Here is a 24,491-nt window from a genome sequence, read left to right as displayed (position 1 = left end):
CCTTACAGCCCAGACCTTGCCCCTTCAGACTTTCACCTGTTTGGTCCCTTGAAAGCGTTCACGAGAGGCACGAAGTTTGAAAGTGACGATGAAGTCAAAAGTGTTGTGAGCGACTGGCTGTTTAGTTTAGTTTCATCTGCAAATATTTTGCATGTGCTTTCTATACTTTCAGGGAAGTCATTTATGTATATTGTAAAAGGCACAGGGCCAAGTATGCTACCTTGTGGTATACCACTAACATCATTTTCATTAGCTGACTTTTTTTTTTCTCCAATTCTAACTCCCAGGTTGAGAACCATAAATGTTGCGAAAGCCGTTGTTGGAGAAAAAAAAATCTTCTCACTTTGAACTGGCATGCATTAAACTCACATCTTTTGCTGTTCCAAACAACAATTCCCACAAACACCCACCCGCACACATAAGCCCGCACCGACGGCGCAAGCGTGGCAGTCTTTTCTTCCTTGCAGGGGGTGTGGGGGTAATTCTACACAAGGAAGTGAGCGTTTCCGGCCTTTGAAAATAACACTCCTACTAATCTTACTAGGCAGAATTAGCACTATGGGAATGCTTTTCCAGGACTTTTCCCTGGATCTCCAGCTGGTACTCCATCCCTCCACAGACAGCCAGGGCTCCCCCCTCAGAACGCCTGACATCCAGGACTCAGTCCCTCCAACACACAACCTTCATCGAACCAAGACTCAAGCCTTGAACAATGTATAGATTATTTAACTCAGTTCTACAGGTAGGCGCTCTTTTTCGCTCTCTCTCCTTTTTATTTTTTTAAATATAAATTCTTGCCTGCAGCCTTTTCATCTGTCCACGTATGTATGACAAAGCCATGTTTTAGTCACAGAAGAAGTAAACTCTGATAGGTAATGCCACTAAAACTCTAGAACCTTTGACATTCCGTATGTTGAGAGAGAGAGAGAGAGATGTCCTGTATTTCGTAATTACATGGTTAACTACGTCTATTGGTAAAGAGAGAGATGTCATGTATTTCATAAGTAATTACATGGTTAACTACGTCTATTGGTTACCATTTGAAATTACAATGATTCACTACAAATTCAATGAACTGAAAGTTTTGTGGTTCATTATTGTTATCACAAGAATCTGAATGAACTGCGTTTCAGAGAAAAGAAAACATAACAGAATATTTTCAAAAAAAAGTAAACAAACAAGCTTTGTTTCTTTGTAAGCCTGCTTGAGGCTCAGGCTCAAAAGAAAAGATTATCAAATAGGAAATAAAAATCTAAGACATTTATAACATTGCTATATCATCTGAAATTGTCAAACACACACACACACACACACACACACACCATGCACAAAATAGAATCAGGAATTCTACCAAAATAATTACACACACACTGAGGAGACAACATGTATATAATTTATTCGACAGCATTATGTAGACCATTCACAAATGATATTTTACAACATCAGAAGAAAGATGATGGCAACAAGTCAACAGTTCTGTACACATGGAACCCTCAGTGGCTGACTAAGGGAATCTTAAGGCACAGGCACATGAGCCATTTCACCTGTCCAGCTAAGGAGGACCACATGAACCTAATTCCACGTGGATTTTGTCACATCATTTACCTCTGGCTCATGGTAATCTTGTATATTCCAAATGGACGAATCCCATCCTCCAACTAACAAGTGTCCATTTTGGAGCCGACACTTTGGACACTACAAAAAGCTCTGTCAACACAAGTCTCTAGCTGGCTGTACTAAAACCAAACATCCAACAGAACTTTCTTATGGCCATGACATCCTACAGACCACACTCTCTCAAAGAACAAGAACCACTGTCAACAGAGACTGGGCATTCATGTCAGTGACTGAACAAGGAAGCAAGATTTGTATGTGCACAGATTTGAGAGACTATGGGTGCCAAAATTCAGTTCAATCACGAAGTTGGCTGGTTCTTGACAATATACTGATTTTCATCACAAACATGTTCAAAATGCACATTTCAGACATTTCATTTGAACCTATCAATTTTGCTGCATTGTGTGGCAACATGTCTGCTTCATATGAAGCTGCCTGACCACCTTTAATTCTGATGGTCCTCCTCAAACCACACCACTGAAATGGCTCCTATGTTTGCACCTCCATGCCCAAACAATTTTCAATGCTGACAATGAATAATGAGAAGAAAAAACTGATTGTCTTGCTGACTGTGTTGATTGTGTGAGTGACAGTGGATTTCATTCATTATGTTTTTGGTGCTCATATCTTAACAATTAAACAGACCAAGTCATTCATTTCAGAAAGCATGATGAGTACAGACTTTTACTGTCAAAAGTTGAAAAAAAATTATAAAATACACATTTGCACTCACACTCATGTAAATACCGTCAGCATTAGTATTAAAAGCATCATTGTTGTTTGCTGCCACAAATTCTCAGGACAAAACTATTTTCAAAAACTTGCAATTCACTGAGCAAAACCAATCGTCTTTATTGTCCTCAACTTTAGAAGTTGTTTTCTTCAGTATGCATGAATGCACTCATACTTTTCTATGGTGTGGCCACTCTATAAAGTAATGACAATGTGCACTGACATATGAGAAAAAAGAAAGGGGAGACTGAAAACTTTTCCCAAATTCCAGTGCAAGTTTCAAATGGAAAATCATCATATAAAAAGCAACAAAAATAGATTCAGAACACCAAAAATCCTATTCAAAAAACATTCAAGAGCAAAGAGATTTCACATGCTCCTGCAAGGAACATTCCCACACTGAAAGACATGGAAAAGAAATAACTGCAATGGAGGAAAAAAAAAACAAGTCCCACAAGAGAATACTAAAGACACCAACAGTAGTCATGGAGAAAAAATCAAGTCCCACAAAAGAGCACTAAAGACATCAATAGAAGTTTTATATACACACTGCAACACAAAACAGTCCCAGGAAGAAACAGACTGGAGTAGTAACACAGCACTGAAGAGTCCCACAACGAACACCACACAGAAAAATACCCACGGCTGACCTTCAACAGCAAATCCAGATACTTCAGCTGAAATTTTTGTTACATCTGACTGAGTATGAAAGGTAACATGACCATCTTTGAAGTCTTGCGATTCTCTACAGATGAACCCAGAAAACACAATCCCTAACTAAACACTGTCACTTTGCATACGAATAATTTTGTGTTTTTTTGGAGCTGTAATCTCAGCTATGCCTCATCTATTTATCTACATTGTTCACACTGCTCACAGGAACTGTCAGTGCGTAAGTCAAGTATCTCTGCATGTCATGAAGGAGATTTATCATCGTTTTAAATCCTTTTGTTAAATTATGGCGGTTGTTGAAATAAAGGGTGAACCATTTTGATGTGAAAACCAAAGATAAAAAAAAATATCATTGGCCAATCATATGAAAAGCTAAGAGACAATATGAAAGAAGACGAAGAGAGGATAGGTTCAGAAGTCTTCAAAAAATATCTTAAAAATACAAAAAAGAAAAGAACTGATGTTGACTCAGGGATCTTAAGGCAAAGCAGCAGCTTATTTGTAGATGCAGAAAATGAAAAGATGTACATCCATTATAAATGTGATGTACAGTATTGAGAAACAGAATACGTAACAAAATCATTTCATTCAAATAGTTGTGGTTTTCTTCTTGAATCTAAGCACTGGTGGAAGGAATGTTCTGAATGTCAAGTACGACCAAAAAAAAAAAAAAAAAAAAAAATCCTGTACTAATGTGCCCTGTTTGAACAGAACATTTGAAAACTTCCTTACAGATCAAAGAAAAACAATTTGAAATGTGGAATATGGGAACAAAGACATTTCCCACCTGTCAACTTCCAAAACTGAGAAATGAACAATCTGAAAATATAAAGATCAGAAAATATGTGGGGGAAAATGGTGCAAAGTGAAATAAAAAAATTCTTTGTGTAAGTAAATGTGCTGTCAAATATAGCAAACTTTAACTTTAAATGTACAGTAGGAAAACAGAGATGGGAAGTTAAAAGGAGATAAGTTTCAGGAAGATGATCTCCTTTCTGAACTGGATCAAAATTGATAGAACATCAACAGTTATTTAGTGCTGGAGAATCTGAGGGTAATTCTTTTTTCTTTTCTTTTTTTCTTTTCTTTTAATAAATCATGCACAAAGTATTCAGTATTGATGGAAGTACTGGGTGAGGAAACATCAACTATGTGTCAATGTTCTAGATTTGCCTGTATGATTAATTCAAAGAGAAAAATGTAGTAGAGATTGTTGAATGACAATGTGACTGTTGTGTACTACAGTTCTCTCTTTTAGCAGGAGAACATCGACACTCAGTTCTCTCTTTTTTGAGGAGAACCTTGAAACTTCAGTTCTTTATTTTAGCAGGAGAACCTTGACACTACAGTTCTCTCTTTTTGGAGGAGAACCTTGAAATTTCAGTTCTTTATTTTTGCAGGAGAACCTTGACACTAAGTTCTCTCTTTTTGAAAGAGAAGTTTGACACTTCAGTTCTCTCTTCAGAGAACCATGGACGGGTTCCCTGACTTCAGAACCAGATCTCTTTTTCCTTCTACAAACATACACCTCTCTCTCTCTCTCCCTGACTCTCTCATAATCACATATTCACCTCAATCAATTACTGTGATAGAATCCACTGAAAACGTGTCATCAAGTGATCTAATATACATCTGTGTGCATCCATGTGGCTGAAACCTGATTGTATGACACAGGAAACAAATGATGAACGCCTAAAGGCAGCTTTCCACTGGCTCTACCTAGGTAGGCAGTCAATTGTGCAAATACCTCTGTAAATCACTCAGTTTGGTCTCTGACCAAAGACAGGTGCTACTGTATTGACAGTGATTATAATAATGTACAAGTATCAATAGTTTTTATAATAATGATAACAATATACCAAAAGAAGTTCACCCGTCAACTGAACCACCCCCATCAATTAAAATGCATGGTCTCAAAAAACAAGAGATAATCCTCCTTTCTCATGACTGCCACAAAAATGAGAACCAAACTTAAAACAGTTCATACGAGACAACTCTGAAATCTCAACCCTTCTCCATCCTGTTAACTAACAAAGTATGCCTTGAAGATCAGAAAATAAACAGCAGCAGGAGAGGGTGGGAGTGGGGATCCGATTGAATACTAAAAATAATTCAAATAAATATTCAAGCTACCAATAAAACCAAAACAAATGATTCAAATATTCAAACCAGTTACCACATTCATTTCACACAATTTCTTATTAAACAACAAAAACTGAAATAAGCATGAGAAAAAATCAGATGATCTACTGCTAAGTCTTTTGAACTCCAGAAAGTGACAGCGGCTTTCCTGCCCTGATCTATAGGACTTGTTTTCCTACTTTCCATGTGCAAGTGTTTTCATGCTGGTCAGATTTAACATCCAAATGAACTTATATTTTGTCATTATTTCTGAGAAGAAGAAAAAAGCTGTCACTGCAAACAGAACATGAACAAATAAGTAAATGAGATGATGGATGTCTTTCACATTCAACCGCTCTTTTTTTTCCGAAATGTGAACTTCAAATAACAGAAGGGAAAACATGGCAAGATCAACGTAAACACTATAAATTCTTTGGTTAAGAAAGACAAAAAACAATGTAAACATCACACATCAAAATGATATCATCACCTCATGCAAACTTCAAGACATAAATCAACTGTCAACAACAGTAACTTACATGCACACACATTACATTTAACCAACCCCACACCTGGCAAACACCTTTTAGTAACAGAACTTACTTGCAAACATCAGTCAACAGAACCATCTGTATGAAATCTAACACATTACTCAAGATCCAACAAAAGTATACCTCATATCTCTGTATACACACATGCACACTCACCAAAAACAACTGCTAAAAATAATGAAAAAAAAACAACAAAAACCACATTCAGCTGTGTATCACTGTGTCCAGAAAAATATCCCCAAAATGGACACTTACACATTTTTTTTTTTTTTTTTACTTACCTCACTGTCCTTTCACACACACCCACACCGTTTTATTCATATCCATGTAAAATGCAAACACACACACACACACACACACACACACGCTTTTTAAACAGTACATACTCAAATGAAAAATCATACATCAGAAAAATAAAATTATATCTTAAAGATGAGTTTTTTCTTATGCAGTAACACTCATGTTCTAAAAAATAATCTGTTTCACAAATACTGGCTTACCCTGCACTTGTCTAATCCTACAACTGTCTGAGTTTAAATTATTTTATTTTAAAAAAGCAATATATCTAAAGGCCTTGTAAAATGATTATGCAATACAAGGCAATTATATGTGTTGAGCTAAATGACTGTGTCAACACTTTAATAACAGGCACATAACCTCACATACAGATGGCCACCCCAAAATCTGAACAAACTGTATTTTGAGTGAAATGACATAAACTTGTTTTCTTTCTCGGAAAGTGCTGTAACTGAGTAAGCTACATGGTAACTGGATGTTCTGGCAATTCAGGATCAAAGATTTCAAAGATTGGACTTTCAGCATCAGACTTGGAATAAGATGGGTTTTTTTGTTTTGTTTTGTTTTGTTTTGTTTTTTGTCTAGCTGCAACACTGACAACTTGTGGAGAAATACAACAACATAAGTAGTATACCATCTTTTTCATGTTCTGTTTTCTTGTATTATGCGAGTCTTCTTTTGGTTTGACTTCGTACTCAAACTGGATGTTAGTCTATTTGAATTTTCTCTTAATTCATTGTGCCCTACAATCTGATTTGCCTTAACCAGTTCAGTGCCAGAGAAATTTGTATCAACAACAAAAAAAGAAGAAAAAAGTGCTCTCTCCTTGCCAGGGAATTTTGAGGATTCAGGGGTTGTTGTTGTTTTTAATTCTAGCACAAAAACAATAAGAGATAAGAAAGAAAGTATACATTTTTGTGAAGGAAAATGAATGTGGATTCTAAATCCAGGCTTTTTTCCCAATCATTTTGAATCTAGATAAATACTCAGGCATTTTAAAGTGAAGACAATAATTTTTATGCACTAAAAGTCTAATTTCACCTCCACAGAATGACACCCAGAAAGAAAACAAAGAACAGCTGTAAATAAAATAGCATGTTTATTGTCTGATGTGTACCTGGAAATGAAAATAAAACAGCTTGCAAGTTCATAACAATCACAACACTTGCAGTCATGTAAGTGAATAACTGTCCCAGCAACACATATGGGTTAGTTTTTCTTAAACCTAAGAACAACTCCCTTTGGAGGAGAGAGCATTCTGATGATATTCCTTTCTGCCTGGTTGTAAATGATCCGACAAAGCGTCTGCTCTGCATCCAGTTTTTCTCCTCTATAAATAAATCTGCCTACTGATCAGTGACAAAAAGTTTGAAAAAGTAAAAAAAAACCACCTGATTCCCATCTATTGTCAAGAAGATCATGGATGATTGGCTGTTGCCATTCCCAGCAGTTGATCACTGTCAAAAGACATTAAAATGGTAACTGACCGACGCCCATTTACCACATCTTCTGTCTTGGCATTCGACCTATCATCTTACACCACTCCTATATCTCTCCCCCCCTCTTCTCTAATTATGTGAAAGTACCAGCCCTTCACTGTCAGTGATAGTCACTCGCTGAGAAATGATATCTGATTGGATAATTGGACTGAAGTAAGAGTAGGATGTTGCTGTCAGTTTCATCACTGTTGTGATCACCTTCAAATTCAGACCAATTATAAGACAAGACAGATCCATCTCTCATCATTATACCCATACATAATCATCAGTATAGCTTGCACAATTGTGTAAATCCACTGACTGGGACCAGTGTTTTCACTTGAAGTGTTCAACGCCTTTTTGGCATGTGATTCGAGCCCTCTTTGCGTGTGCGCTACAAGTGGTCCAGTTGGTAAATCATTATTGATTAAAACGGGTCTTCCACCTGACGAATGATCACTTAAATAGTATGTTTATAATCCAGACACATTAAATCAACCATTCAGAGTCTGTTTATATTCATTGTATGAAACTCAGATGAAGTAAAAATTGAAATAAATGCAGGACATCAGTGGACGTCTTATAGGCACTATGGCAACACTTTTTGCAGGACGTCAGCTGACGTCTTATAGGCACCCAACTGGTTAAGAAAAGTTTTGTTTTGTTTTTTTCAAATCAGGGGCAGTCCCATGGAATCCAGTATGCTTTGTAGCCCCCAAAATATGTTGTTTTTTTTTAAAAATGAATGTTAAGACTCTTCCATTAGACTATTCATTAACTATTAGACTATTCATCAACTTAATCATATGCCTATGATTTAACTTTCTTCTTTCAATCATTTATTTTTTTTAGCATTTTACACAACATAAATACACACATTTATAAATGCACACCCACATACATACATATATACATCATAAACATTTTCTTTAAATGGAAAAATATTTGTTTCCAAAAGCAACTTACATCAATCTTTTTCTACAAATATATCTATTAACAGTCTACAGAATAGAGGTAAAAATAATGCATTCCCTGACAAAACAATCGCAGAGTGTGAGTGTGTGTTTATGTGTAGAAGTGTGTGCATGACAAGAGTGTGCCAATATACTTTGTGCTGATGAGTGTTCAAGTGAGCAGGTGTGTCCATGCTTGTGTAGGAGAATGCATGTTTGAATAAATATGTTTGTCAATGACAAAAGAGAGAAAGAGAGAGAGAGAGAGAAACGAGAGAAAGAGAGAGAGAGAGAGAGAGAGTGTGTGTGTGTGAGTGATGACAAAGTGCATGCGCATGAAGGGTTTACAAAACACCTCATTTTTGTCTTCCTCCTCGTCCTTGTGATTTTCTTATGGGTGGACTGGTGTCCCATGGCAATTCAAACTCTCTGAAACAAATCAGTATGTACCCTATACCACCAACTGTAAAATGCGTCTATAACTCTAAGAAATTGTGCAAAGATGTTAATAAAAAATATATACATTAAAAAATTATCCAAAAAAAACTTTAGCAGCTCAGACCAAATCAAATTATGGTTAACAACTGTTATGCTCTCACTCTCTCCTTTTCTGATCTTGATCATCTGATCATATTCTTCTTCCCCAATTCATAAGCACATATTTTACAGGGCGTGTGTATCCAGTGCAGTGTCAGTATTTCCAGATAATCAGAACAGCCCAGTTTGGGGCATCCAGTCTGAATAAACATAACAACTTCTGCATTTAACACTCAATCACTGGACACAGAACTTCTGCTGTGAATGAAAAGATTCAAAATATTCAATTTTATATCACTGTCATATTCCTTTCAGACTGGATTCATTAAGTACATGGAAGCTTATTTTTATGAAAACAAAAGTTTGAACATTTATGCAAACCTGATGAAGTCCACCATCTTTCACAAAAAGCAAAATAAAACATCCTTTGAGAAGTAACATGACTGGTAAATTTCTATCTCTCACAAGATGCAAGATGTGACATGGATTTGAAATGGTCTCATCTGGTACATGATGCAAGAGAACCTCTACTCACGATGCATGAATAGGAGGGATCGGTCGCCCAAATGCCATGACCGGAACAGACTCTGAGATTTCTATGTGGGTCACTGAAATACAATGCATGCAATTCATCATACACTATATATCAGTCTGACTCCAAATCAATCATTCAAAACACAGCACTATCTATATTCTGAGAAATCACACTAACCAACCAATTTTTCTATTGAACCAGTTTTGTTTCTTTACATTATCGCTCCTTACTCATTTTCACTGAAGTTTATAAATTTTACACAATTTGTGTGTGTGTGTGTGTGTGTGTGTGTGTGTGTGTGTTATTTGTGTAGTGTGCATGTGCATGTGTGCATGTTTCCAGGCATGTGCACTTTTTTCATCTTGCAGTCCACCTGTTTATCAACAGTGTGTGTGTGTGTGTGTGTGTGTGTGTGTGTGAATGCATGCAAATGCATTTGTTTTTGTCTTGTTTATTTTCATACCAGAACATTGTTCACAGTCTCTTACGAACCATCTCTCAACTGATAATGATCATTACTCTTGAAAGGATAAAACAGAACATGCACAATAGTAAAATGTGCTTACCACAGAATCAATTCATACTAATCGAAATTAGAGAAAATGAAACATCAAATATTAACATATATTTTAAACAAATGGTGTGTTAGTTTCACTGCCATTGTGGTACTGAATCCTTTTCAGATCTCAGCTTTTTATAATTCCTTTGTTTTTCTCTCTCTCTCTCTTTTAAAGAGGACAAAAAGAGATCAAGGACAAATGAGAAATCATAACTCACAATCTTCAATGCAAGGTAAAAATGTCTTCAAGGCCTGGCAATTTTCTACAGAGCTGGCTGCAGCCTGTTCCTTGCCTCTCAACTTCTCAAATACCCGCTGCTCTCGTAAACGCTGTATGTCCCACCTGTAAGTTACAGATAGAGCATCATTATGCAGTTCTAACACTTTACAAATCAACAACAAAGAAAGCATGTCAAAGAGTGAATACATGTGTAAATGTTTGTACAATTACATCAATATGACTATGTGCATGTGTGTGTGCGCACGCGCACGTGCGCTTCTATACTCTCTGTTTGAGTGTGTGTGTGTGACTGTATGTACATGTAAGGTACACAAGATAAATGGATCAGTATGAATGCATAAGTTTTCATTATTCCCTTAATCAGTCAAAGTTCAGCCATATAGTCCAAAGTATTGTTTCATAATAGTGGACTGATTTTTTTTAAATTTCCAATTTCATTTGATGGTAATATAACACAGATATATAACTGTATCAATACAGTAATTCAGAAAAAAGGATGATGCCTTTTACAGGTACAGTTATCTTTCGGTTCAGTTGGACCAACAATCACAAGCCTGATGAATCCCTATGGGAAGAAACGGCTACCATTTTCTTTGGTTGCCATCACAAATGTATACCCTTCATAAAGGACCTGCAGGAAGGTTCATAAGTCCAAACACATCTATTTTCTCAGAGTTGGTGCTTTTCTATTGATTAACCACACGTTCCATGATAATGGAAGCATTCATAAATTATATATAGGCTTGAAAAAGAAAACTGTATGAATTGTCAGAATCATATGAATGAGGGACAGAAAGACCACAAACATAAAGAGAAATCAACCTTTTCCTTCTCTTCTCTTCCAGTTCATGTTTTTGGTGCCGTTTCTGATAAGCTTCATCTGTAATGTTCTGCAAACACACAAGCATTCTTTTTTTTATTTCTCAAATGCCAATCAATATGACCAATCAATTTGAAAATGTCTGTTACCCTCGTAGTCTGATTTGCTTCCTCTTAGATTATTATCAAATACTTTACATTGGCAAGGGAGTGGTGATAATATATTCATAAATGATGCACAGGCAGAACGCTTGTCAAAGTGTGATGTTGGAAGAAAAAATACACAAGAAAACATACTAAATGTACTTTGTAGATATCAGAACCAAATGACCCTACTACTACTTGTAATAGTTGCTTTTGTTTTTATCATATTCTCACAACTGTCACACACATCATAAAACACTTAAACAGCTTTAGCTTTAGCTTTTGCATGCATTTGTGGATTTTTTTTTATTTTAGTAATTTTGGCAACATATTTGTTCATCAAAATAACATACTGTTCATCACTAGTTATGTTTGCCTGATTTTTTATTTTGTCTGTTGTGGCAAAAATGGCGCCAAAATGTGGGACATGGCTTGGGTCGATCTTCCTGCACAAAATTCACTTTTTGGAAACATGGAGCCGAATGCAAGTTCCACTGAAGTTGTTTCAAGAACGATACATTCCGCTTCAACATGCATTGCACACAACACATCCTCCTAGTTCAGCGATAAATAATCATAAGTGTGTGGGAACACCGACAACTTGAACATGCCAAAAACCACATGACCTTTACAGGCTAAAAATCAACTACACATTGGCTCTATCCGATGCTGTGAAACGCACACCACATCAGCTCAAGTTTTCCATATGTTTCTGCCTCTGGTACTTGGTGTATACGTGTGGCTAGCATTTGTAGCAAACGAAGGAAATAATACAATTTTGCTTTTGTTGTTCAATACAATTTTTGTAACAACTTTTTGCAAACTAAATTGAGTGTGTCATGATAATTATAAATGTTCTCAACATTACTGTTTGTATTTCTTGAAGAAATGCTGCCAGTGCAATAGTTCAACAGCCTGTATTTATCAATTCTGCGGCAACACACACTTGGTAAAAGCGCCGTATACATTGGAAGAGGTTGATGCTGATGTAGGAAAAGCGAATGATTATGGTTTTCCGATTACACGGTCCAGTTAAAGATATATATGGCTAAAATTTCCAGACAGTCCTTAGTAGTCAGCTATTTGTGTGTGTGAGTAACTGTAGAGACGAGATTTTGTTTCGATGCAGTGTGTGTCACATTTCTACACTTTTTATTTCTGTGTCGGCAGGCGACAAGAACTGCCTTATTTTTAAGAATATTCTGTATGCTAATCTAAATTAATTTAATCAGTATCAGTATCAGTATCAGTAGCTCAAGGAGGCGTCACTGCGTTCAGTCAAATCCATATTCACTACACCATATCTGCCAAGCAAATGCTTGACCAGCAGCATAACTCAACGCGCTTAATCAGGCCTTGAGAAAATAACAGAAGATAATAAATAAATAAAATAATAAAATAATTAAGTTTAAAAAATAAACAAATAAATAATAATAAAATAAAATAAAATAAATAAAGCAAAAATAACATTTTTCTAAAAAAAAGATAATAAAATAATAATAATGATAATAATAATAACAAGAGAGGCAAGGCCTTCAAGACTCACTTGTGATACGCTTAAAAAAAAAAAAAAAATCTAATCGTTAAAATGTGTTCTGTATTTGTTATTATAAAGCTTCGGGTTAAAAAAAAAATTTTTTTTTAAATAAATAAAAAGTCCTAACCAGATTCGAACCCCACGTGTTCCTGTGAGAAGAAACTGTCTCATCCATTACACTATCGTGGCTCCTTAACTGACATTCTAAAATTAATATTTGAACATACTTTTTTAAAGGGCGATAAATCAATTGCGGTATTCGCAGTGAGAACGCTGTTTAAATCATATTATTCTGGTGTATCTTGGGCATTCAAAAAATCTTTAAGGGCAATAAAAAAAAAATTATTTTTAAGGCCGCGATAAAGGAGACATGGCTATCGCGGCAATCACACTGCAACATTTAGCCGTTTTCTCTAGATCTAGATAGATGTACAAGTTTAGTTACACCTGCCAGGAATGTAGTACGACACAGTCGATTCAATTTCTCTTTTATGTTCATTCTAGTTTTATAGTTTTAAAGTTGACATGAAAATTTAGTATTTTGTTAAACTAATAACATGTAGAGCCAAGTACAAGTACTTCTAAACATCGTATGAAGTGAAAAGGACTTCATTTTGAGAAAAGTCAAGACTGGACATTTTTTCGTTTCATCGTGATCAATTCAAGGGTATTAACTCGCATGGTTTACAATTTTTAACTGTGAATTCCGACTGATTCTGTGGATATTTTTATGGCAGTTTGGGGCATAATCCAGTAAGTGATGAGGCGTTGACAAATCTTTCTCTGAATAAATATTTAACGGTCTCCTTCTCCAACTTTCCATCACATGTTATTGTGTATTGTCCATTGAATATAGGATTGAACGGGCAGGTCAACAACTTGAAACAAAATGGTGTCGTTCGCGTTCGCGAAGAATATGAGCACACGCTTTGAATGTGTATAAATATGTGTACGCAACTGATTTTTGCCCATGACCTTCAGGGCTCAGCCAATAGATCTGTAAAGTCCACTCGTCACTGATTTTAATATTTTCCGAAAAAGACCACTTGGGCGAATGAACATAGTGAAAGCCCTGTACACTGAGAGTAAAACACACAAGCTTTTTATGTATTGAGTATAATTTCAAAATGTAATGTTTAAGATGAGAAAGATCAGTTTAAAGCAAATTAAGTGCCCTAGCATTAATTACAGATTAATTTCCCTTTTTTACTGTCTGCACCAAAACGTTTGCAAAATAAATAAAACTTCCATGCTTAGCAAAAGAAGTTCCTGTTTGAACAAAAAATGATAATAATGACTGCTCTTGTTGTTGTGTCAGAATACCAGATCAAAGTGCCAAATTTAAAGAATACAAAAAAATATAAATATATCAGTAAATGCAGTCTGCATATAATTTGGCTTCTTTTTTTAATTTTTTTGTGCCCATCCCAGAGGTGCAATATTGTTTTAAACAAGATGACTGGAAAGAACTGAATTTTTTCTATTTTTACGCCTAATTTGGTGTCAACTGACAAAGTATTTGCAGAGAAAATGTCAATGTTAAAGTTTACCACGGACACACAGACACACACAGAGACACACACACACACACAGACAACCGAACACCGGGTTAAAACATAGACTCACTTTGTTTACACAAGTGAGTCAATAAAATAAAACAAAATACATAAAAATACTGCTACTAATAATAATAATATTTAAAAGGCGCAAAATCTTGATTAAGCCAACTCTAGGTGCGCGCGCACACACACACACACACACACACACACACGTGTGTGCAAATTCTCCAATCAGAAGTTTGTGAGCTGCTGGTTACCTTTTTGCAAGATAGGGTTGGATACTTCTGCTTTACACTAATTTCAGGCTAACCATTAACAAACATGGGCACCATATTTTCAGTGAGTTAAGGCACATCAAGTTGTGAAAATGCAGCCAAGGACAAAATCCCAGCAAAAACTGATTAACTCATTTTCTTCCATGTTTATTCAAGTAACCTGAGATTTAACTGAAAGGATGGATTCAATAATTCAGTGTATTGTCATTTGCATGCATCACTTGTGTGACATCCAACAAATTAAAATCTACTGATAATTAAAGAAATTCCAGAGTTCAGCCCACTTCAATAAGCTGCTTAAAATTCTGCAGACTTATTGGAGGCAATTACAGAAGGAAACTGGCCTGCAATTTTAATTTTCCCCCTCAAGTCCCAAAAGTGCTTCCAGTATGAGAATTGTACATGTGCATGCGTGCGTGCGCAGACACACATTTTTTTTGGGGGTCTTTTTACAAATATATACTCAAAACTGCAGATCCTCAAATTGCTCAGTTATAATACTAATAAATGTGTATGTACTGTACATATCGGTTCTGAAAGTAGCAGTATGAATTTGTGCCAGCTTTGCTCATTACAAAAATATCATCAAACACACCTCTCAAGATACACTGTTGAATGCAATACAAAATCTTATCAACAGCACTTACTTCTGTTCCCTCTAGCTGGTATCTGTTGGTCAACACATTAATTCTCCAACCAGGCGTTTCCACTGAAAAATAGAAAACACAAGTTTCAGTTTTTAATTTTCTGCTTGGAACAACTTTTATGACACTGCATACTGTGACACCATCAATTAACCATCATTAAGGGAACAATATATATATATATTTTTTTTTTTTTAATAAAATTTTAAAAAGGTGGTGCTGCACTGTGGCGATGCATTGTCCCTGCAGAGAACCCAAATTTCACACAGAGACATTTGTTGTGACAAAAATACAATGTCACAAAAGCATACACACTTTACAATGAAACCGTAACAGTGACTAGTAAAGAGTAGCAGTTTGTGTGAAGTTGCAATCCTTCACTGACTAGTCAACCAAGTACTGAACCTCTGGTGTCTATGAGACAAGGAATCACATCACCCTTCCCACTTACAGGTCAGGGGACTGAACTGTTTGTTACGCAAATCAGTCATCACAGAACAGGTACACAGAAAAGAAGCTGCAGTCTCATTCAACCAAACTGCAGTTCGGCTCAGAAGTGACAGACCTACTGAGAGAAAAAAAAAACAACAAACAACAACAAACTGCAGTAGTGGAAGGCAAACTGCAGTTCACCTGTGAGCATGTTTGTGCCAAAGCACAGCACAGCACCAACTTACAGAAAAAGACAAAGGAGGAGTAAATAAAGTAAAATGCACATGGGGACAACAACAAGAAAGTAGAAAGGAGAAAGGTTAGGCAGATGGTGTGAGTATATATATCCTACTGGCACACTAAATGTTTCAGACCAGTAGAGCAAACTCTGCGCAAACTTTACTGCCTTATTAAGTTATTTCTTTAAGTTTTAGCAGACCTTAGTATAATAAGTGAATGGACTAATCAACCACAAAGATGAAAGCAGATGTGAGAAGTTGTGAATGTCAGGAATAAACGACTGGTGGAAAAATAACGGAACCATTCAGTATGGGACTCTGTCATTTTGGATTATTCATATAGAAAACTGCAAACATTTACTGAATGTTTTATCCTGAAAACGACATTGACATTTGACAATGTCAAGTCCTGAATTGTTTCACTAACAGTAACACTAATGCCCAATTCTATTTCTATTGCCGACACACAATGGACGGACACACACACACACACACACACAACAACAACAACAACAGTGCAGACAGGACACTTCTTTCAGAATCATCTTCCTGTCCCCCCCCTCCCACCTCCCTCCCGCCCCCCAACAAGAACTGTCGTATTATGTTGCTCAATACTGCAATATACCAAAAGCTGAGTATTCTGCAAACCAGAAAACACTCCAAATAAGATTTTGCTAATATTGCAAAATTCAGTGGTTACCGAGCGTACAGACTTTTTGAAAACTTGATTTTTAAAATATCAGGGCATCACCTGCACTCCTGTTGGTCAAGATTTTGCTTTAACTTTTTTTTTTAAGTTTAAGTTTTTTCTCCCTCCGCAATGTGCTAATCATGTGCTTTTGACTTTAAGTTTAACACACACACACACACACACACACACAACACACAGAGCTAAATTTTTATTTTTTTTTTAAAGTACAGACCTTAAAAATGACCTTCCCTTCATCCTAATCTCAATTTTTTTTTTTTTTTTTTTTCCCTGATTTATATCATAACATGCAAAACCTTACGTCAGTTACATGAAATACAAGCCTAACTTAATATTTACAAGGACACTTTCCACTCTTTTAAACAATTTCATTTTATAAGTGCCTGGATGAACCTTTCATGCTTTTGCAACTGAGGCATTAATTAATCATTGGGAGTATATACTGCTCTTACCATGATTTTCATTTGACACTTTCAGCAGGTCTCGCTGCCTTGTACTAAAACGTTCTTAACTCACCCTGATCCCCTGTGATGACATCCTTCTCAGATGCATCCTCTGGTACATCCATGGATTCTTCTTGTAGCTGTTCCACGCAGCAGGACACATGATACAAACACTCTGTGCGCAATACTGGTTTGGGATGGGGGTCTCTGTCCTCCTCTTCCTCCTTTTCCTCAACCTCCTCACTCTCCCCTTCTTCTTCACTGTCTGTTCTGAGAAGCTCCTTGTGTGGAATGTTGTTTGCGGACTTCCCTTCAACACTATCTTCATTCTCTGTGTCATCTTCCTCAGTAGTGTCACTGTTTTCTGTGCCTGAGTCCTCTTCTCCTAAGGTCGGAGAGTCAGAAGGTTTGTCAGATTGTGCAGTGTATCTTTTCACTTTAGATGGCGGACCAGGTTTGCTGTGTTGCTGCCGTTTTCGTTTTCTGCTTGGTGTCTGTTCTAATTTCTCTCTGAAAAACACAAATTTACATTACTGTTCTGGAGTGAATGTTCACACATTGGTTTACACAAATATTCTATTAAATAGTATTACACTTTTCTTTTTACTCACAGAACTTCCCCTTAATGCTAACATGTACGCAAAACATTTGATTAAAATGTTTAATCACTCGATTCACTGTATTATTACTCAAAGCTTTTGAAGTTTCTGCTTTACAGGATTTAGCTTAAAGCTAAATCCAAAAATCTGTTGGCCCATCTTTAACACATAAATTTGTGTATATTTATTGCTTTAAAATATTCTCTTTTTTTTTTTTTTTTCTTTTTCTTACTTTTATTCCTTCTTTTTTTAACATCATGAATGATCATGAAAGCTCAATTTTTGCTTTTGCAAAAGAAAATCATCATCATTACTTATAACATCAGGCTGTGACACATCATCACCATGGACACACACACACACACACACACACACACACACACACAGTGATGTACACGCACACACACACCACTAATGTCCACAACAGTCTGCAAGTCAATGAAGTCAACTACATGAAAGAACACTATATGATGTATATCAATGAACTGAATATTTCCTCTAAAAATTTGTTTGCCTAAAACACTACTTTCCAATATCAAAAAATTTGACAAACACATTCACACATATCCACTTCCATTTTAAACAAAGAACACATGCATGCACAACTCTCATAGTGATATATATGATTATATCTATGAATCTTCATCTAGACTAGAGGTTCAAATGGTAAAATGTTATATCAATTAATTTTTTAATAAAATCGAAACTTGAATGAAACAGGTTCAGTGGGTTGTAGTAAATTATTTGCACACACATTCTTACAATCTTAGGCTCACACACGTACACACACACATAGCTACCCATCAGAAACTTTATATATCATAACAAAAGGAAGTAAGGCATGTGGAATAGACTGCATTGCAAAAAAAAATTGTGCATGTGGCAAAAACTGTAACACGAATGAGAAAGGTCATTTAACCAGCTGAATGCCTGTAAGACATCAGCTGATGTCCTACAAAAAGTGTTGCCATAGACATGATAGTGCTTGTAAGATTTCCACTGATGTCCTGTATAAGATGTTCCGATTTTTCCTTCATTGGAGTTTGGTTAATGCACACAGACTCTGAACATTCAGTTTGATATGTCTAGATTATAAAAAAATATTATTCAAATGAGCATACATCAGGTAGAAGACCCATTTCTAATTGATACTGATTCGCTGACTGGACCGTGTGGAAAACATGTGGAAAGGGGGTTGCATCATATGCCAGAAAAGGCGCTGAAAATTTTGTCCAGTCAAGAAAGTGGACCCAGTCAGCATATTTACACAATTTTGAAACCTGTGCTTATGATTATGGACAGCTATAGCAATGGAGAAGGATCTCTCTTGTCTGATGATTGGTTTGACACTAAGGTGATTGACAATGACAGTGATAAAACTGACAGTCCATTTGATGGTAATTCACTATTCAGTCTGTCAATCCAATCATACAGCATTTTGAGCAAGTGGCTATGACTGACAGAATACTTGCAGCAAGCATTAGAAAAGGGGGAGGAGAGGTAGAGGAGTGATGTAAGATGACTGATAGGTCAAATGCCAGCCAGAGGGTGTGGAGGTGGGTGTGGCAGCTGGACACCAGTGTACAACATTTCAATGCGGACTGCATACTGCCAATGTTCCATGATTTTCACTTAACGCAAGCTTGAATGTGCACTGGACATGAAACACGTGCTTTTTGTTTTTAACGCCTTTTGTCACTGAATCGGATGGTTGACTCGCTTGCAGAGAACTGGATGCACAGCAGACACTTTTATCGGTCTACATGCAACTTGGAGGGAGTGAATGTCATCAAAGAACTTCATCCTCTAACTGGGGAAACTCTTAGCTGTCAAAAAGTTTTCCTGCTCAGTTCCTGAGAACATGATTGACTTGTTAAGTCAACTGTGACTGTATGCACGTTTGTCACTGCTGGGACAGTTATTCACTTAGATGTCTACATGAGGTGTGATCTATTTTTTATAAACTTGTACTTGTAGCCGGTTTTAATTTCTTCTACAGGTACAATCTGGATGCTATTCTGTGGAAGTGCTGAGGTGGAAAAAGACTTTTTTTCACAAAAATTATTATCTTCACTTTTAATGCCTGAACAGTTATCAACAATCAAACTGATTAGTGATTGGAGGAGAAAAAAAAGCCCATATTCAAAATCAACATTTCATTTTCCTTCACAAAAACATATACTTTCATTCTGTATCTCCCACAGTTTTTGTACTAGAATTTCTTTTGATTTAACACCCCCGAATCCTCAAAATTCCCTGGCAAGAGGACAGCACTTTTTTTTTACCAACTTATCTGGCACTAAACTGGTTAATAAACTGAAGGGATATTTATCAGACAGAAGAAGGAAAGGCAGGCCATACATGCAAACACATGAACTAATTCACAAACAGCTTTGTAACATCTGAAACAAAGAATCAGTAGGTCAGTTCACTAAGGACTCAGAACACTCAATTCGTTTTATCTTACGCCTTAATCTTTTCTGGGAGTCCAGAGGTTCCTGCCACCTCTGATGCTTTGCCAAAATGTTTGGCACTTGCAATCTGTTTCTCCAACAGATCCTCCTTCTGTTTCATCTGGGCCATCCTCTTCTCCACTTTCTGAAGACGCCATAGCAGCTGGAAGAATGGAGAAATCATCACACACACATGACAGACACACAAGTGCACACTAACACACATGATAAGTCACTATAAGAAAAGTAATAATTAGCAAGACCCTACCAGTTCATCATCTTAGTTATAATTTCTTATAATCACTTTGAATGTGGACATCCTCCTGGCAAATGATCTTTTTTCAGTTTGTCTGCTTGATGTAAAACTGCAGAGCAAAACAGTAATGATTATAATCATATCTTCAGTCTGAAACTGCAATCGCAATTGTTATGCTGGAGAATAAGGGAAATCTACAAAAGCCCTTTTAGCATGACCAATTTTGCAAAAAAAATTGATAAGTCTAGCAACCACTTCGATGGGTCATTTCAAAATCATATGCCTCAATGACTAATGACCGACACAAAACCTGAATCCAGGCATGTGGCAGAGGCTTTACAGTTACATCAGTTATATTTCCCTGGCAGTGAATGGGTTCATGGCCTCAATGACCTAGGAGTAGTGCAAACACCAATGCTTTTAACTATATACCTTGTCCTATCATTCATATGATTCTTTTGTCAATCGTATCATTAGTTTTGGGTAGTCAGTGAATTTTTGTAGATACTGTAGAGGTACTGGACGAATGGACAAGCATCCTGGATGATGGAGGGAGTGTGGATGCAGTATACATGGACTTCCAGAAAGCTTTCGACACTGTCCCTCATCGCAGGCTTCTTCTGAAGGCAACTGCCCATGGTATTACAGGCAAGGTTCTGGGGTGGATAGACGCTTTCCTGAGGAACAGGCGCCAACGAGTAGTCGTCAACGGCTCATACTCCAGGGAGGCAAACGTCTCAAGTGGCATTCCTCAGGGGAGCGTGCTTGGTCCCCTCCTCTTCGTCATCTTCATCAACGACCTACCACAAGGCATCAGTTCATCCATAAAAATGTTTGCGGATGACACAAAAGTGTACACAAGAAGTGACGAGGAGGGTGCCACAGAGCTCCTGCAAGATGACCTGGGCAAACTGGAAGACTGGTCACAAAAATGGCTGCTGAAGTTCCACCCACAAAAATGCAGTGTACTCAAGCTGGGTAACAGAAAGTCAGAGGCGAGAACCACATGACAAGAAAGAGCGGGGATGGAAAGGATTGCACTGTTGTATTGACAGAAAGCGAAACAGAAAAAGATCTTGGGGTCGTCATTGACAACAAGCTCAAATTTAAGCAGCATATCGCTCAGTGCACATCCAAAGCAAACCGAACACTAGGAGTGATACGGAGATCCTTCGACCACCTGACAGAGGAGACATTTGTCATGCTTTTCAAAAGCATGGTGCGACCAATCCTGGAGTATGGACATGCAGTCTGGCAGCCTTACCAGAAAACCCTCAGCGCCGAACTGGAAGACGTTCAGAGAAGGGCAACACGATTGCTGGCGTCAATGAAGGACAAACCGTACCCAGAAAGACTGAGGGCCCTTCATCTACCATCACTGGAACACAGGCGTCTCAGAGGGGACATGATTGAGGTCTACAAATACCTGCACGCCTTCTACAATGTAGACAATCCCAAATTCGAGCTTGCCGACAATAGCAGAAGAGACCCCCGAGGCAACCCCTTCAAGCTGACGAAATCCAGATTTCGCCTGGATATCAGAGGCAACTTCTTCTCATACAGGGTAGTTGCCGGATGGAACAGCTTGCCAGACAGTGTTGTCACCGCCCCTTCCCTGAACTCCTTCAAGACAAGGCTAGACAAATATTGGGAGAACCATCCAGCTAGGTTCTCCCCTTCCTGTCTAGAGTAATGGACTCACAAACCAGTGACCAAACCACAAATGCGCAAAGTCGTAGGAACAACGAACAGGCAAATAAGCCTCAATCGTTGATCAAGTCAAGTAAAAATTAAAGTGTCAAGGATAAAAATAGATGCATAAGTAATTAAAGACCTGATAATTAATTTGAAAAGGCTGTCATTTTGACGCTATTCATAAATCTGAGATAATGTCGCTTGCCCACACTCACGGTGAAACTAAAAGGCCATAATATTAGCTGCAGACTAGTAAGGTCTGTACGACTACCACTGTACCAGATCGACTCCCCCATTTGTGGATACGTTGCGCACATTCACATAAGTAATTTTACGTTTCTGACTGGAACAACAAATATAAGGGTAACCTCTTTTTATCGATAAAGATTAAAACATTGCATCTAAATGGGGCAATGTTGCCTGCGGTCTTTGTCAGTCACGCTTTTCAGTTGACAATTTACCTTGTCAGCGATCTGGGCATTCAACTGCCTCCATATCAGACGAACGCCGAAAGGCAGAAGCAACTGCGTTAAAACTTTAAGCATGGTTTTCACTACAGTAAATTCCAATAACGGTCTACGTTCCTGAAGTTGGTGGCGTTGTAAGACCTATGCATGAACGCCGACAGGTAGTCGGTATGCTACAACAAGCAGACGATCTGCCATTGGATTTTCACAATGAGGCCATCTCATTAAAATAACCGTCTGGAAAGCTGCAACGATCTTGCACAAAATCATCAGCATCGACAACCCAGACCAAAGTAACTTTGGCCAGTCTATCAATTACCAAATTACCCCAAATTTAAAAAAAAAATACATTAGTGAAAACTATAACCGATAGGAAAGACAACATGATGTGAAACTTCAACAACAAGAGCGCCATGGCTAGGTATTCAACACAGACTGCAATTAGAGAGCAGGACATGGTCACATGACTGGTCATGTGTTCAGACGAAAAAACGACCTAGCATCAATCGAAAGCAATTTCAAACTGAGGTTTAGGTTCGAGGCTCTCCTGCAATGGCCGCCAAAGATCACAAAGCCAACTTAACCAGTTTCCGCATGAATGACAAATAGAGGGGAATACTGACACACTGTTACAGCTAAACTAGCAAAATGAATCTTTCACATGTATTTCGACGACCCAGAATCACACTAAAAAGGAAGCAGCAGAATAGTATGCATAGTTCTAATCGGTACATCAAAAACAGCTGACATTTAAAAAACAGCAGTAAAAATACAATGCACAACAATAATCAAACAAAGGGTCCAATTCTTACGTTGATGTTAACATGTTTGCTTTCACTTTGTTCCATCTGCACCAAATTACACTGTGCCAAATAAATTCAAACTTACCGAATCCTTCTCGCTCCTCAGAGCAGCAATTTCCCTGTCTTTGTTCGTTAAAAGCTCCTGCTGTTGCTGAATTAGTTCGATGTGAATTAGCAGAAGATCTTTTAGCTGTTGAATTTCATTTCCCTCGTGTGCTTGGCCTTGGCCTTCGTTTTTGTCACAGTCCGCGGATAAATTCAACATTTTGTCAGCGACACATGAAAGCGACTCTTCGCGTCGTACTCCATTTAACAATGTATTCGTGCTCTCCATCTGTTTCAGTTTCATTTCATTTTCTCTGGCGTACTTCAAACTTTCCCTGATCGCAAGTGAGAGTTCCATTTCAAAATCTCCATTTTCGCTGCAAGTCTTTGTGGCAACTCGTCTCCGCGGCAGGCTGATTCGTCCTTCAAATTTGTATTTTGAATCCATGGTATAAGTTGATTTCATCCTATGCACTTATCGTGGAATTCTTACAGCTCCTTTCATCATGACACCAAGAAATAACTGAGTTCCCAGGTCGATTGTTGGCCACCACGTATATAGCGATATCAAAGACAGGGTTTCAAAGACTTCGCTTGCTGCCGGAAGCAGACGAACGCTCTGTTCTTTACAAACCTTCCTGTCAGAAGAGTTCACGAAGGTAAACATTCCCCAAGCAACCATTTTAGCCTTTTAACCTGGGTTCTGTAATTATATTGTCTTACAACTTATGGATTAACTAACAGAACAATGATTCTAAGAATCTTCTCCCATTCGATCATTTTGTAATCCTAAGTTTCCCCTGCCGTGATGCAGTTTGTCACTGTGTCTCTTCGGTCGGTGGTCGTTCAATCGCGCCGTGTCCGTCGTTGGGCGAATCGAGTCATTTTCATTGCTGCGTGGTATTCGACATTGCCTTATCAAAAATGAAAAGGAAAGGCAAAGAAAATGTGCTACAACATATATTTATGGTAATCTCGTTCCATACATGCATAAGGATTGCCGGTAAAATAGGTTCCTGAATTTAGGAACACATTTGAGTGTTGTCACTCTGGAAGGAAGGAAAAATGAGTGCATGCAA

The 24,491-nt window shown here is 37.4% G+C and overlaps 1 protein-coding gene across 2 annotated transcripts; it reads right to left on the bottom strand.

Annotated features, from left to right (window-relative positions):
* Positions 1 to 1,377: 1,377 nt before the first annotated feature.
* On the bottom strand, positions 1,378 to 24,016 carry LOC143298854 (uncharacterized). 2 transcript variants are annotated; one of them, XM_076611857.1, is made up of 8 exons: positions 23,453 to 24,016; positions 20,161 to 20,309; positions 17,168 to 17,604; positions 15,275 to 15,336; positions 11,116 to 11,183; positions 10,271 to 10,395; positions 9,494 to 9,566; positions 1,378 to 8,850 (listed from the first exon to the last, which is right to left on the bottom strand). In XM_076611857.1, the coding sequence occupies exons 1-8, from the start codon at positions 23,876 to 23,878 to the stop codon at positions 8,778 to 8,780; spliced, it is 1,413 nt and encodes a 470-aa protein (XP_076467972.1). In that variant the 5' UTR covers positions 23,879 to 24,016; the 3' UTR covers positions 1,378 to 8,777. The 2 variants fall into 2 exon arrangements, with proteins under 2 accessions (XP_076467972.1, XP_076467980.1); XM_076611865.1 differs by lacking the exon at positions 23,453 to 24,016 and adding an exon at positions 22,559 to 22,749.
* Positions 24,017 to 24,491: the final 475 nt, after the last annotated feature.

The sequence above is a fragment of the Babylonia areolata genome, chromosome 2 (genome assembly GCF_041734735.1).
Source record: "Babylonia areolata isolate BAREFJ2019XMU chromosome 2, ASM4173473v1, whole genome shotgun sequence".
Taxonomy (NCBI): domain Eukaryota; kingdom Metazoa; phylum Mollusca; class Gastropoda; order Neogastropoda; family Buccinidae; genus Babylonia; species Babylonia areolata.
The sequence above is the reverse complement of the archived record's forward strand: the minus strand, read 5'-3'. Positions and strand labels throughout refer to the sequence as shown.